The 15852-nt window shown below is 46.8% G+C and overlaps 1 protein-coding gene across 1 annotated transcript in view; it reads left to right on the top strand.

Annotated features, from left to right (window-relative positions):
* The first annotated feature begins 650 nt into the window (after positions 1-650).
* The window catches only part of CCDC6 (coiled-coil domain containing 6), a 104619-nt gene continuing 89417 nt past the window's right edge, over positions 651-15852 (top strand). The window contains exon 1 of the mRNA XM_006209096.3: positions 651-1451. Coding sequence (XP_006209158.2) covers positions 1143-1451 — 309 coding nt within the window. The 5' untranslated portion in view covers positions 651-1142. The remainder of the gene's footprint in view (positions 1452-15852) is intronic.

Consider the following 15852-nt stretch of genomic DNA (forward strand, 5'->3'; position numbering starts at 1 on the left):
AGTTTTCTAGGCGTGGGCAAGATAATAGTAAAGAATGATGGTTATGTTGTGTTCTCACTCAATCATCACTATTCGTGTAGCATAATGCTGTCTGCAGTTACCTTGGGAAACTGGCCTTTAAAGAGATGTTTTAATCCACAAAAAGTGTTTCTCTATCTTTTCTTTTTGGATTACATAAATGTTACTGTCCTGATCCTATTGCGAGACAGGTCCTGGCACTGTCTGCAAGATGCAGAGAGAAAAAGAAAAAAAAGTTGCACCTTGTTTAAACAATTGGGCGCTGTGTGGTTTATGAGATTATTAGGAGGAGGAGTAAAGAGGGCGGTGTGTCTCTTCTGCAAATTTTTTCTTAACGAGGTTAACCTGTGGCCGCTGTCTCATCGCCCCACTCGGCTCCTTGCAGGGGAACTTTCTGTTCTGTGAGCGCTATCCAAAGGTTCCCAGTCAAGCTCACCGATATTAAACTAAAAGGGCTGCGTGTATGTTTGAAACAGACAGAGGGAGACAGGAGCATACACAGTTGGCGGAAGATGGGGCCACGACTCGGGCAGGGCTGGATGTTGGAGCCAGGCTGACCTTTCCACGTGTCCCCAGCACCTGCGAGGCTAGTGGGGCATTAGGTTTCTTTTTCCCAGGAGCGGGAGCGAGCCCGGAAGAGGCTGGGCGGTCGGGGGCTTAGGTCAGGGGGCTGGGAGGCCCTTCCTCGGAACACGTGTGGCAGGCTAGCAGCTGGTGCGGAGGCTGGCCTGGCCTCTCCGCATCGCCGGGGCCCCCGCGTCCTCGGCCTGGCGGCGGACGTCCGGAGGCGGGAGGCGGCGGCTGCGGCGGCGGCGGGCGGGTCTCGGAGCTCTCGGCCAGCTTTGCAGAGCGGCCTAGCGAGCACGCCAGCCCCGGCTCGAGAGAGTCCCAGTGCAATACTGCCCGAGCCCGGGCGGGGTCTCTGTTCTCTGGCAGAGGAGGTCCCTTGGCAGCGGGAAGCTCCCTCTCTTTCTCTCGCCGCCGCTCCGAGTCTGCGCCCTGGTGCCAGGCGCCCAGCTCGGCGCTCCCCTGTGCTCGCCCGGCGCCCACTCATTCGCAGCCCAGCCTTCGCCGCCGCCGCCTCCCTGCTCCTCCTCCTCTCCTCTCCCCAGCCCGCCGCGGCCATGGCGGACAGCGCCAGCGAGAGCGACACGGACGGGGCGGGGGGCAACAGCGGCAGCTCGGCCGCCATGCAGTCGTCTTGCTCATCGACCTCGGGCGGCGGCGGCGGCGGTGGCGGCGGGGGAGGTGGCGGTGGTGGGAAGTCGGGGGGCATTGTCATCTCGCCGTTCCGCCTGGAGGAGCTCACCAACCGCCTGGCCTCGCTGCAGCAGGAGAACAAGGTGCTGAAGATCGAGCTGGAGACCTACAAACTCAAGTGCAAGGCGCTGCAGGAGGAGAACCGCGACCTGCGCAAAGCCAGCGTGACCATCGTGAGTGCCCCCCGGGGGCGCGCCGCAGCGCCAGCCTCCGCCCACCCCCGGGAGAGGCTGCACTCCCGACCCGGGCAGCCTCCGGGCACCCCGAGGCTCTCGAGAACCCACAGCGAGCACACTCCCTGCCGAGACCTGCTGGCCCCGGAGGGTGGGGGAGAGGGAGGTGCCCCTTTGAGGCCACGCGGGTCTGCCCTCCCCGGGGGGTCCAGGCCCCTTGCGGGGTGCGGGAGGAGTCTGCTGGGACCACCACCCGCGTTCCCTTTTCGCCGCTGGGGAGGAGGCCCCTCCCGGGCCGAGCTGGAAGCTGGCGGCGTGGCTTGGGGGGCGGGGTGAGACTGTTTTCGGTCCTAGCCTGCTTGAGGGGTGCGTCCAGAATCTGGGAGCCCTAGGCTGAGGGAGAGGGAGGAAGCTGAGGCCTGTTCCGGGGGCCTGACTTTGGGTGCGGGGGGTTGCGCAGCTGGGCTGGGCACTCTGCTGGCATCAGGACGGCGCAGGCTGGATCGCCCGGGGAGGGGGCGGGAGAGAGTGGCCGGGAATCCGGGAAGTGGAGTTTTCTGGCCAGGATCGAGAGGGAAGGGCGGGTACCGGAGCTGATGCTCCCACCTCCGTTAGAAGTCCTTTCCCTGGGTGGGGAGGTGGCGGCGGCGTTATTCAGCGGGGAGAATGCAGCATCTTATACTGGCCTGGACAGAGTGAAGGGTATGAAGTCTGGACAGGCTGAAACCAGGGTGAAGGGTATCGACTGACTCCCTCGCTAAGCAGGATGTACGTGGGTTTGCTTCATTGGTGGTGGAGTGGCTAGAGATATTTTGCCTTGGAGTCCAGATACTTGACGGGAGAACGGGCTGTCTGTTCTGTTTCCACCTGGTCCCCAGAGGCTCCCTCAAAAAGGATAAGATTAGGTGTGTAGGTCTCCCTCTTAGTGTAGCAGGCCTTTAGAAAGGCCACTATTAGCCGTGATGACGCGAAACATAACTGGAAAAAGTACACTGTGTGCTCTCACCTAACATCCCTGCCAGCTAGCCACATCATTAACATGCAGAATCCCCATACAGGCAACTTTATTCAGATCAAAACAGTTTCCCAGCCAGGAGCAGGGAAGAAAATGAGAAATCGAGGGGATAAATTGCCATAGCTGCTGCATAATAGCTGCTGCATAATAGCTGACTAGACTGAACCTTCAGTTGGAGAAGAAGGCATGAATTTGGGGATGGATCGAAGGTCACACTCTGGAAAGCAAATGGGGCGAGTTAGGGTGCCCCTGTGCCAGGAAAAAGTCTTCAGTGGGGGAGTGAGTGCGTGTGTAGGCTCCCCCAGTGCTAGCTCACACTTGGGCATTGGATGGCATTCTGAATTTGCTTAGAAAGCAGGTTTCCACTAAAGTTTCAGTGTGATTGGCAGCCTGAATAGAAATTGATTGTTGAAAGACCCTTTGCATTCTTAAGTCCAGCCCCACTGAATGGAATTGGAGCAATATTCACATGTCCCCAGACTGTAATGTTCCCGAAGTGCCCTTTTGGTAGGAAGGGGAAAGAATGTGCAGAGGCAGCCACTTCCAAGACTCTTCTGTAGCTTTCTTGCCCAAGAGAGATGGCTTTCGTGAGTGGGGGTTTGAGAAGTGGGGGAAGTTGGTGGAAGCAGTTTATTTAAGGTTGGAGGTAGTAAATGAGAGGGTTAGTCTCTTGGAGAATATGAACCACCAAAAGTTGTAAAACTTACGTGAAACAAAATCTCTGGCCTCTTGCATAGAGTGAGCAATTCAGGCTGTATTTGTTTGTTTGGGAGGGAAGACTGGGTTGGGGGTGGAGATAACTATGGAAGGGTTATCTGACACTTGACCATATTATAAGTAGGTCTGTAAATTGTACATAAACACGTTGGCTTTGCATGGACAAACACATTCATTCCTGGTATTTAAGATCAGAGACCTCTGAACACTTACTTGGCTTGAAGGGTGTGTTAAAGTGGTGGCTTTTCTTAGCACTTACCCTCAACTAAAACTGACAACCATCCAAATGTACTTTGTGAAATGCTCTGTGGCCTCACTGAGTCAAATTTTAAAGTTGTTTTAGATGACTGCCTGTGTGTACCGGAAGCCTCTCAGTTCTTCTTTAATCTCTGATTAATATATTCAGGGAAGCAAATAAAAGTGCTTGTGGTTTACTTAGTTCCTCAGTACTTGGCAGGTGTTACTAAGGCAAACACAGAGGAGAGATTCCTCTAAGCTTTTGAGAGTTTTGTTAAAGTTAACTAACTGACCTAGGACCCACATTGTGTTGAAGTGGGTGTCATCTCTGAGGCATGTCATTTGGGAGGAGAAATGTGTGTGACTACATGAAATGGGTCTATGGCTATAAGGGCTCCATAGAACAACACTGTGTCATAGGTGTGTGTCAAGGTGAAGCTGCACAGCCTGACAGTTCTAACTGAAACATAGCCCCCTTGCTGGTAGCTGCCCAGGAAGTTTGGGACAAGGGCTAGATACTCAGTTCTGTGAAGGCCTTGCTAGATTTTTCACTATTGTTGTTTATTTGTAGAGAAGATGGTACCATAATCCTATTACGACTTGCCTTCCTGGCTTTTCAGTTCTTCTAATTATAATATTAACCTTCATATTTTTGAGCACTAAAGGTGATTATGGATGTCTTTCCTTTTCCTTGACTGAGTTCAGGAAGGTACATTGTTAATCAGCCACGCCCTGGGAAGAGAGAGGCGCCCTTTTTTTTTTTTTTTTAAACAGACTATATTTTAGAGTAGTTTCAGGTTGACAGTAAAATTAAGCAGAAGGTACAGAGATTTCCCCAATACTCCCTCCCTTTCCTCCCCTCCTCTGTTATCAACATGGCCCACCTGAGTGGTACATTTGTTACAATTGATGATCCAACATTGAAACATCACCATCACCCATAATCTCTGGTTTACATTAGGGTTCACTCTTGGTGTTGTATATTTTATGGGTTTGGACAATCATATGATGACATGTGTTCATGATTATAGTACAGAGCTGATGCAGGGCCCTAAAGTCCTCTATGCTCTGCCTTTTCATCCCTCCCTGGCCCCTAGCCTCCACTGATCTTCTTACTGTCTCCATAGTTTTGTCTTTTCTAGGATGCCACATAGTGTAGCCTTTACAGGTTGGCTTCTTTCACATTTACGTTTCCTCCATGTTTTTTTCATAGCTTGATAGTTCATTTCTTTTTAGCCTTGAATAATATTCCACTGTTTGGCTGTGCCACAGCTTGCTTATCCATTTACTTACTGAACGACTTGGTTGCTTCCAAATTTTGGCAGTTACGAATAAAGCTGCAGTAAACATCTGTGTGCAGGTTTTTATATGGATGCAAGATTTCAGCTCATTTGGGTAAATACCAAGGAGTACAATTACTGAATAGTATGGTAAGAGTGTTTTAGTTTTGCTAAGAAACTGCCAAAACGTCTTTGAAGTGGCCGTACCAGTTTGCATTCCTGCCAGCAGTGAATGAAAGTTCCTGTTGCTCCACATCCTTGCTAGCATTTGGTGCTATCGGTGTTTTGGATTGCGTCCATTCCAATAGGTGTGTGGTGATATCTCATTATTGTGTCCTTTTTTTTTAAGCCAAGTCCAAAAGCCGATAGAAGTTCTTAACCAATGGTCATTCTTGTCTCTTTTGTTATGTGGGTATTTACTGTGGTCAACAACCCATTTAATAAAAGACTGGTTTCATGGGTCTGTGTTCTCAGTACCTGTATGATAGAGGTAAACATCAGCTATGGGGAAGAAACAATTGTACGAGGCCTTTCATGTCTGTAAGTGTCCGGTGTTACAGCTTGCCCCTGGTGTGTTTTGTTTGGGTTAGAGGTGGAATGAAATGTTTTGAGTGATTATCCAGTTTCTCCCACTAAATCATCAGTGGAACCAGGCTGCTGATTATAGATCATAATTTCTTCTTTGTAGTGGAGAAAATAAACAAAAAACAAATAGTCACACTGTTAAGTAGCTTTGAGATTATTAGGCTAGTTCTATCTGGCTTGTACTGTGGGTTAAAATGTAATTAGAGATGATCTGATTCAATGTCGTGGGAGGTGTCCAGGGGTCGTGGTCTCTGAGAAGGTGAGGAATTGCATGGATGGGCTGTAATTGAATGGCTTCTAAGTTCTGGACTAGTTTCTCAGGGTATAAGCAGGGTCTCACATCTGGCGTGGCTAGTTCTCTAAGATGTGTTTTCTGTACTGGTTCAGACCTTCAGCATGTGTTTGGTTCAAAACTAAAGGCCTATAATAAATCTTTAGAGTGTAAGTCTCTTTCTATCTGTAAAATTAGTCCTTCATTATAGAAATTTATGAAAATGCAGATATATAAAAGTGTTTTGAAGTTACAGTAGAAAAACATGTTGGTATGGCATGGTTAGAAAACCTGGCTATTTTAAACATCAGCAGTGTAATGATTTCATTAACCAGTAAAAGCCACCAGATAGTTAATGTTGTGGATTTTGGATTATTTGCTCTGGAAGCCTAATACACTATTTTCCATTTTTTAAGACTTTGTTTTGGCAGACTCTGTGAAGTGATCAGATTGACATTGCCCTTGTAAAAAAGGTGTCCCCTGTTTAAAACAATAAAATTCTTAAGATTCTCATGGAAACACCAAACTTTAGACACAACTTTGAGAAAAGTATGACCTCACATTCAGGTCTAATTAGACACAAGTCCAGTCTTCTTGAAGAGGCTATTAGATTTCTTCTGTGTGTTTTGTATTATCTGTTTGATTAAAAAAGGCATAAAACCTTAAAGGAAGCTGGGGCAGCCTTTTATAGTGCTTTTATTTATTTTGCTGAGGATGAGTAATAGTTCAGAGAATCACCAGTATCTAGATTGTGGTGACTCTTGTTCAAGACCAAAGACACTGGTCTCAAGCAAAAATCTGAAGTAGTCATTGCTCTTCAGAAACTGCTGTGGCTCCCAGCGCCCCTGGATGCAGGTAAACGTTCTGGGCTGTCCCAGGTTCTGCACAATCTGGCCCCAGCTCGCTCCGCTCACATTCTCGAAGCTCTAATCAGCCTAACGGCTAACTTTCTGGAGTTTGTATAGGTCTCTCTGGTTCCTCTAGGATGCACCTCCTGCCCTCAGTTGTTCTTCCCTACTCCTCCCCACCTTCTGTCTTGTAAATCCAAGTAGATCGCACTTCTTCTTGAGCCCAGTGTGCACTAGGTACTGCCTCTCCGCCAGCCACACACTGGGCTATGTGCCCATTTGTCAGACCTCCCCAGCTTTGACCTCTGTCACATAGGTCTCCCCTTTGGAAGATGGGAGAGCTGTAAATTCCTTTAGGGGCAGAATGTGCCTTGTTCACGTCCATCCCTCAGTGACTGGCATGCAGTAGACACTCAAGGGTATGTTGGGTTGACCCCAGACCCCACTGGGTGATGAGGTGTTTTTATTTTTTTACTGGATGAGGGTGGCTGCGCTGTCTCCTGACCGTATGCTCATAGAGCCACTCTCCTGCATGTGTCCTGAACAACAGCAGACACCATCTTCACCATAGTTGGATGGTTGAGTGGATACACTGTATACTTTGGGGGACCACTACAATAATGTGTCCCATGCCTTTGCCTTCTAGCTAGGGGTGATGTTGTAGGCTACCTTGTAGCATATAGCTAGGCATTTATGATACATTTCACCACTAGAAGGGGACAAAGTGTCTTTGGGTTCACCTTTTCAAGGGCTTTTGAGCAAGACTTAGAGGGAAAAAGGTGGTGTGGCTCTGTTGGAAGTGTTCAGATTTGCCAGCTCAGTTTTGGTGATGGTGACAGATCACTCCATGTGTTTCTTACAACTTTCTATAACATTGAAATGCCCCACAGCTGCTTCTGGGAAACCACTCTGGACCATCATGGGTCAGGGGATGCACCAGTGCAAGTACCAGGCATCTGCAGGTACCAGACATCTGAATCTCCAGCAGGGGAAGTATCTGCAAACAGGGTTGGGAGACTTGCTGCATCCTTGTAGACACCCACATGTGTCTTGCAGAGGGGAGACTAGGGGTTTGATACAGTGTCACACACAGTATCAAACGGTCTCCCCCCCCCCTTCTTTAAATCACATCTTACCGAGATAATTGCACTTAAGCCTAGAAATGCTAATCTGAGCTTTTAAATTTATCCAGTCAGGCTGAGCAAGGAATAACAGTCATCCTCCTCATTCCCTCACATACTTTTCCCCTCAGTGGGTAGGTGTTGCCTTTTGTTTTCAATCACAGTGCAGTTGCTTTTAGATAGAGGGAACGATTGTCAAAGCTGGTGAAGTAAATGTTCACAGGTTCGGTGTGTTCTGCTTGGTGGTGGTTGAAATTTTCCTGACAGGGAAACGAATGCTCTGGAAAATGTTTCTAATCATCAGGATCTTGGAGTGGTATTAGCTTGCAGACTCTTCCTACTTCCCCGAGGCTGTCAGATTTTCTTATCTTTTATGGATGTCAAGCCCACAGCTGTGGACTCTATACCACTGCTCCTACCAGTAAATTGCAAACATCACTTTGAATAGGTGTTTTCTTCTAGGGAAAAGAATACTTAAAAAAAAAAAAGAGTTAATAATTTGATTAATGGTTACTTAGAATTCACTACCCACTTACTTAATATTGGTCCCTAGAGTTGTCGTATGGGGTGCAGTTTAGTGATTAAAATTCATTTTAATACTCGTTAAACGCTGGGAAATTTTCTGTGATTTCCCCCTACTCCCCTTGCCTCTTCAGTCAAGCACCGAATGACTGACGTGTGATAAATACAGCCTGAAACCCGCAGAATTCAACCTACAAGCGCTTGTGAACGGCCCACTGTGTGCCACATCCTCTGAAATACGCAGAAGGAATGTAAGGGCTTCTCCAGCAGCCTTGGGAGGATTACACTGTGATTCAGCTTGCCCCTGGCTGCGTGCTGTAGGGAATTCCAAGCAGAGAGAACGGTCCTTCCTTCTCCAGCACTTTTCAGCCCAGAGAGCTGTGAAATGCAGAAATAAACCCAAGTAGAAGCAAGAGAGGGAGTGGTGCAGGGGTTCCAGGGAGGCTGGTACCCTCCACCTTCCCATATGCAGTTGGTCTGTCTCCTGAATACCTTTAAGGGAAACAATGTGTCATGTTCCCTCCCATAGTTTAATTAGCTTGTAGTCTGTTTTGTAAGACAGGGATGGGGAGAGCTGTTGCTCAATTGGTCTGTGTCCAGGTGGCACCGAAAAGCTTTTTGTTTGTTTTTAATTTTCTTTTTTATGTGGTGATGATTGGAAAGAAAGGTCATTGATGTTTTTAATTTCATAATTTACATCTGCCTGTAGATCCAAATTATCAAGGTGTTTTTTTCCTCTATTCCTGTGACACTCTGAGGTCCACCCATGTTCCTTTAACGGACATTGTTGGCTGGAACAAATTTCTTAAGTCTTTAACCCAAAACTGTGTGAAAGCAAAGTCTCTTTTGTTAAAGTTAGAGATATGAGTTTAGGGGCAATTTCAAACTGTATTTAAAAAAACCAGCATTGATTGACGGGATAATCTTCGGTGCATCTGTTCCAGATCAAACCAGCCTCTGTGGGTGCCAGGTGTGTGTCCTGAATGAGCTGGTTAATACCCTCTGGGGCATCTAGGGGCACTTGGGATCAAATGAGGCCAATCGGTACTGAGGAGCAGAGTTGGGATATTTAGCCAGACAGACCTAGGTCATAATTCAAAAAAGTTTTCCATAGAAGGAAAGAGGAGAGCGAAAGAATGAAAGCAGCATGGAGTATGGGTGAGCTAAGGAAAGTTCTTAGAAATCTAATGCCTGCATTAAACCTTTCATGTGTTTCATTAGTGAGCAGTCTGGTGCTAGGAAGGTTTTTGAGATTGAATTAGAAGTGCTAAAATAGTCCTGAGAGAAAAAGAATTTATTTACTGTTTAATTATAGAAAGAGCGTCTCAACTCATGAAATTATTTGCATGTAAGCTTTTTTTTTTCAATTATCCTAATATACCAACTCAAATAATAACTTACTCTATTGAGATTTTTGTATTTGTTTGGGCTTTTTTTTTTTTCTTTTTCTTTTTGGTTCTTTACTAGACAGGCCTTAATTTATTTAAACAAAGACATTTGGTGGGAGTCAAAACATTGTATCTCTGCTTCGTTTAGTAGCTCCTGATTATAGAAACACTGAAATTTGAGGAGGAAAAATCGGCTGGATGTTTTAATGTCTTTGTTAACCAAAGAGTACAATTTTAAGTATATATGCCATAAAGTAGAGGTTTGGACTTCAGTTTCAAATCACTACCTGGTAAAGTGCCATGTTTTTTGAAAAGTATATTAACTCTTTCATATCATTTTAAGCCTTGAATGCATATAGCTTATTATCAAGAAATACCTTAGGTACCCAGAGAAGAGGGCTGGTGACTTTTTCTGCCTTTTTTTGTCTGGTGGTGGTAATACGTTCATGACATAAAAGTTACCATTTTCACTTTTATTTAAGTGTACAGTTCAGTGGCATTAGTTACAGTGTTGTGCACCTATCACCACTGTCCATTTCCAGAACTTTTCATCATGTCAAGCAGAAACCCTGAGTCCAATAAACAGTAACTCTCCATTTCCCCCACCTCCAGCCCCTGGTCACCTCTATTCCTAGTGACTTTGAAACTTTTTTTTTTTTTTAAAGGAAAAGTTTACTCTGATCTACAAAAGCAGCTAGCTGCTTTATACTACCTGGTGTTGAAGTTACGAGTTTGGACCTAAAGCATTTTAACTAAAGTGCTGTTAATATCTTGCTCCAGCTTTAATTTTTCTTGCCTGTTGGCTGCCCCACATGTGGTTCTTTTCTGTCCAATTCAATGAACATGTCTGGCACCCCAGCCCTGGGCTCCGACCATTTGTCCTAATTTGTCTTTAGAGTAAGCACCCAGATGTGGAGAACTTTGGGAGGGACTAAGCCACAATGAGAGTCTGTTTTCTGGAAAAGAGAAAGGACTTTGCCCTAGCACCTCCTAGGTGTTGGTTGCTACTGCTGCTTTTTTTTTTTTTTAATGAAATTTTGAGTTTAATTTCCTTGATAGCCTTTCAAATAAACCATAACTTAAGAAAGTCGGAAAAAGAAAAAGCTTGAGGAAATGAATAACAGTTCTGACTTACCAGCATTACTCTCCTTGCAGATCATTGTGTTGCTGTGATAACAAGGTGATGTTCATCCAGTGCTTACTCTGGGAGAGGTACTGTTGGAAGAGGTTTGCACGTGTCCTCTTATTCAATCCTCATCACTGTCCTGTTTGGTGTACTACTGTTATGCATAGCCTACGAACTTGAAAATTTAGGCCCAGAGAAGTTGTGTAGCTTGCCTTAGGACCCATGGCCATCACGGGGGCTGGAACTTGAACTTGGGTCTGGCCTCAGAGTTTAAGTGCAAGGCTACATGTACATTAATTTATGAGCAGCTTTATCTTTGTCTTGTTGCGGGCATTTTCCTCTTGGTTGTTCTGAAACTGTTCTTTTTGTTCAGTTAGAGAAGTCAGGGCTACCCCATTACCACAGCAAATTCCCAGGATGCCAGCCCAGGCCTAAGGGAGTGTTTCCAGGGTAGCAAACTCCCTGCTTTAGGAAAGAAACAACGATAAAGAGGGTGCCTTCAGTACATGGGGGGCGGTCTGTGTGCCCCTTTCTGGCTTTGTCATCCTCCTTGGTTTGTTTTCCCCTGTGCCCTGTCCGGTGTACCCCAATAGGTGCCACTTCTGCTGATAGCACAGCCATCTGGGCCCCTCTCCCCTACATCCCAGTCTGGAGCCAGTCTCTTTGTACTTATGTTATAACCTCCACTGTCTGACTACGGCAGTTAAGAGTGGGTTTTTTTCCAACAGATCTATCATTTACCTGCTGTATGCCAGGCACTGTGTGGACCCTGGACACAAGTCAGGAGGAGGGACCATAGTCAAGGACGGGATTCTCTTGGGAGGTGGTGTTTAAGCTAAAACCTGAAGAATATATGGAAGTTGATCTAGAGGTGGGGGCCGGGGCAGTGGCAGGAGGAGGCATTCCTGCCGTGACGGTGGGGAAGGAAACTGGGAAAGAAACAAAGTCGAGGGTGGTGGGCTGTGTTCCTGGGTCCCCTCCAGGGCTAACGACAGGAGCAGGGTGATGGGGGAACAGTAGGAGTGTTTCTGCACTTCCATAATCCTCTCTGGCTGCTTAGTGCAGACGTTTGTATTTTCCTTTTAAACTCTTGGGAGACAGGTGCTTGACAGTTGTCATCTTTAAGATGATCTGTCTTACTCCATGATAATAATTGCTACGCATTACATCTTACTACGTATTACTAAACACCTTACGTCAGGGGCTTGCTTCAGTCTCACAGCAACCCTTTGCTGTCTCCCTGTGGCAGGTAAAGAAATGAGGTGTAGGAGCCCCAGCACCCCCGCCAAGGTGGCAGTAGAACGGGGATTTGGACCAGGCAAGGAGGGGCCTTGTGTGATGAGTGGTTCATGAAGCCCTGCCCTTTGAAAGATCATTTGCATTTTTCCACAATCTTAGTACAGTAGCTGCTCCATAAAGATGGGGGAATTTACTTTGGGGGGTGCCCAGGTTTACTTTTTATAGACTCTGTGATGGAGTATAACACACGGTTAAGTACAGAAGCTGTGAATGCACAAATTTATGGAGAAGTGCTCAGTGAATTTACAATTGAACTGACCAGTATAAATCATTACCTGCTCAAGATGCATGCAAGTATCAGCACCCCTGAAGCTCCCCAGCATTCTGTTCCAGTCATCACCCCCACCAAAGTAACCTCGCTCTGTCTTCTGTCACTATAAATTCGCTTTGCTTGTTTTTGAACGTCATGTTATCAAGGGCTTTGCTCAGAATGTGTGTGTTTGGATGCTTGGATTTCTTATCCTAGTTCCTACATTGACTGGTATTAAACAGCATCTGTATTACCTGAGCGCCGGTTCTCTGTTACCGCCGGGCAGTGTTCACCGCATGAGTATGTGTGGAATTGTTTTCAGTTTTAGCTCTGCCCCCTGGGTGGCCCCACCCCCTTCCCTTAGTGTGGATCGCTGGACATCAGGACCACGTGGAAAGAGTGGCACAGCAGGGGACACAGGGCCCTAGAGAACGTGGGTTCCGGTTGAAATTCTAGCTACCTTGCTAGTTACATTCTGTTACCCTCAGAGCCTTTGAGCCTCGGTGGACTTTACCTGGTAAAACTATAGTTTTGAGGGTTAATATCAGTCTCACTTCCACCCACTGTTATTAGGAGAATCAGACGAAACAGTATACATCCAAGTGTTTTGGTAACTTGTGAATTGTTATTCTTGTAGAAAATGATAGTAAGGATTATTAGGAATCACGCCCCTCCACAGACATACTTTTTATTGTTCTCCAAAATGTGTTTCAAGATCAAAACTGTTCTTGATAATCCTGAATATAATATGATGGTGCAAAACAACGTCTAAGAAGCTGAGAGTGGGTGGTAGAGGCAGCAGGCACCAGGCTCCCGGGAGAACTCCGGCTGCAGCCTGGCTTCTCAGGGCCCGTGTTTTTCTGGCACTTGGGGATGCCTGGGAACTCGGCCGATTTCCTAGGGTTTGGTGAGTCAGGATAAAACCAGCCTGTGCGGCTGTGTAAAAGTAACAGGACAGCAGGGGGCAAACGCATTTCCTAAAAGATCCATTTTTTTTCTTGTAGGTTGGTTGTAGGGGGCTCTTTCCATTATTTCTTGAAAAAAGACCCAACATGAGTCTTTCCCCAGTTTTCTGTGTTTAGCACTGTGGGCAGCAGGTAGTCAGCCTGCTTCTCTGTCGTGTGACTTTTGACCCTGTTTCATGCGCGTATGGATTCCGGAGGGTGGACTTTGATGGCTGCAATGCAAGTGCCACTCCTGCTTATCTGTGGGTCTAAAGAACAGAAACCAAAACATGACTCTCTTTGAAACTGCCTGACTTCACAGGCTTGCAGTCCCCAAATGATGGGCGGACAGCCCCACTGGTGAACCAGGAGCAGGTCTGTGGGAGGCCCGCAGTTTGCTCTGTTTGCAGGGGACTCCTCAAGGGACCGGTTTTCCTTCTGTTGCCTCCGGCTCTCTCTCTAGTGGTAGAAATGGTAGCCTGGGGACTATTTGAAAGTTGAAGGAGCATGCTTTTCACCAGGGCGCTCTTGGGGTTTTATTGTCCTGGTGTGGAGGCTTTTGGTGTGATGAGGGAGGGCAAGGGGGACAGACAGACAGTTGGTGTAATTCAGGGACTCTGCTGGCATTGTAAAGTAAACAGGTTAAAGCGAGCTGGCTAGAACCCAGGAATGCGAGGGCTGAGTTCCTCTTTCGCTACCATCTGTCAGCTCTCACCAAGGCTATTGGAGTCTTTTGGTTTCTTCTGCCTCCTTCTCCTTGAACTCTTTTTGGTGAGGGAGATCAGCACTGATGACTGGAATCCCGGATTTGGTTGATTCTTACTTGGCCCCAGGCCATGCAGCTCTGGATCATTGGTACCTGACAGGTGACGTGGAAAGGCAACTGGAATCCACTGTCAGCCCACACATGGAAACCAGTAGGCTGTGCTGCTTCTCATGAGTACAGTGTCTTCCTTTCCGTGGGTCCCACTGCTCACCTTTTGGGTTCTTAATGCTTTAACTTTATGGGTTGTCAATCAGCGTTCTCCATGAGGCCGTCTGTGTGAATCATCCCTCCTTTCCTCTTACTCATTAACTCCTTTCTGTTTTCCCACCCCAGGCTCCTGGAGAGAGCTTGGTATAATGGGGAGAGGCTTGGAAACCAGATAGGGTTGCCAGATTCAGCAAATACAAACATAGGATGAGGAGCCGTATTTAAATTTCAGGTAAACAAGGAATAGTTTTTTAGTATACGTATGTCCCCAATGTGGCATGGAACATATGTGTACCAAAAAGTTATTTGTTGTGTATCTAAAAGCAGATTTAACCGGGCATCCATATTTTATCTGGCAATCCTAAAATCCATAGTATTAAAAAAAAATTTCAGTTTTGCTCTTTCCCCCTTCTGTGATCATATGGCATCTCACTTGACCCCTAAGCCACCACACCTTCTCTAGAAAGGAATTATGCTGTCTGAGCGCTTAGGTTTTGGGGACACATAGTGAGACTCATGAAAGCCTGCAGGACACACTCAGTATGTATCTTCCTTTTCCCTCTTGAGTGGTAATCATGGGTTTGCTTCCTGCCATCTTCCTTTGCCTCCTCTCCTCTTTGTGAAGCCAACCCAGTGTCCTCTCCTTTAGTGTGGCTCTTGGGGGGGTCTTCTCAGGACGTCACCCCCTCTTCTTCATCAAGCTGTTTGCTTTCACTTTTTTGGTCCTTCCATCACCATCTTCCTTATTTCTCCCTCCCTGGAAACTGTATTTGACTCTAGTCTCAGGTGTCTCTCTTTATTTGGCCACATGTTCCCAACCCGCTGGTTTCATTTCTCCTTTCCTTTTGAGCCTAGAGCGGCACGTGGAGAACGGGGCCTATTGGCCTCTCACGGGTGGTGGTGGGGGGCAGGCATCAATCACTTCTCCTTTTGGGGCCTCCGTTTTCTCCTCCCTTCACTGAGGAGAGAGTCGTTGAGAATTCAAGGATTGCAAGCTGGCAGCCCGAAATTTGGCCTGCAGGTGAGTGGTCTGGTGTCAGAGTTTTGAAAGCCCTTTGAAAGAGAGGTCTTGGGAGAGGCACGGATGCCCCGGAATTGACAGGCTGATTGACTTCCCATCCTGATAGCAGGTGGGTTTGAGACCCCAGGAGCTATGTTGCAGGTAGTGACTAATGAAGCCAGAGTGCACTGCTTGATTTAGCTTTTGAAGCAAAACCACAGGGCACAGTTACTGCAGTTTTACAGATGGAGAGAGCTGAGGTGCAGAGAAGTTAACTTGCCAGAGTCCGTGGATGGGCAGCCTGGCTCTGCAGCCCCTGCTCTTAACCACTGTGTTGTATTTCTGTGACCACTTGGAGCTGTGAGGTTCATAAGCATCCTTGTAGTGAGTAGAATAGTTTTGTTTGTTTCTTAAATTCATAATCTGAAGTCTTTGCTCTATCGTCTGGGCAGTTGCTCTAATTCTTGGGTAGTGAATCCTTATACTCAGTTTCCTTTCAAGTATCCTTCTTTCCCTTTGTTACCTGAAAACTGGGCTCACCTCTTAGTGGGTGTTGAGCCAAAAGACACAAACAAGCCAAAGACTGGGAGAAGGAAGGATTTATTACTAGCAGCAAGTAAGGAGAACACAGGGATCTTTTCCAAAACAGTGTCTCCCCAACAGCAAAATTGGGGAGGTTTTAAGCTAAGGGTACATGCATATTCATGAAGGGGCTTGGCCAGAAAATAATGTAGCATAGAATTGGGGCAAAGGTCTACACAGTCTGAGCTTTAGTTGATGGAATTCACTAGGGCCAGAAAAGGTCAACGTCATTCCATCCTCTAC

The sequence above is a fragment of the Vicugna pacos genome, chromosome 11 (genome assembly GCF_048564905.1).
Source record: "Vicugna pacos chromosome 11, VicPac4, whole genome shotgun sequence".
Taxonomy (NCBI): domain Eukaryota; kingdom Metazoa; phylum Chordata; class Mammalia; order Artiodactyla; family Camelidae; genus Vicugna; species Vicugna pacos.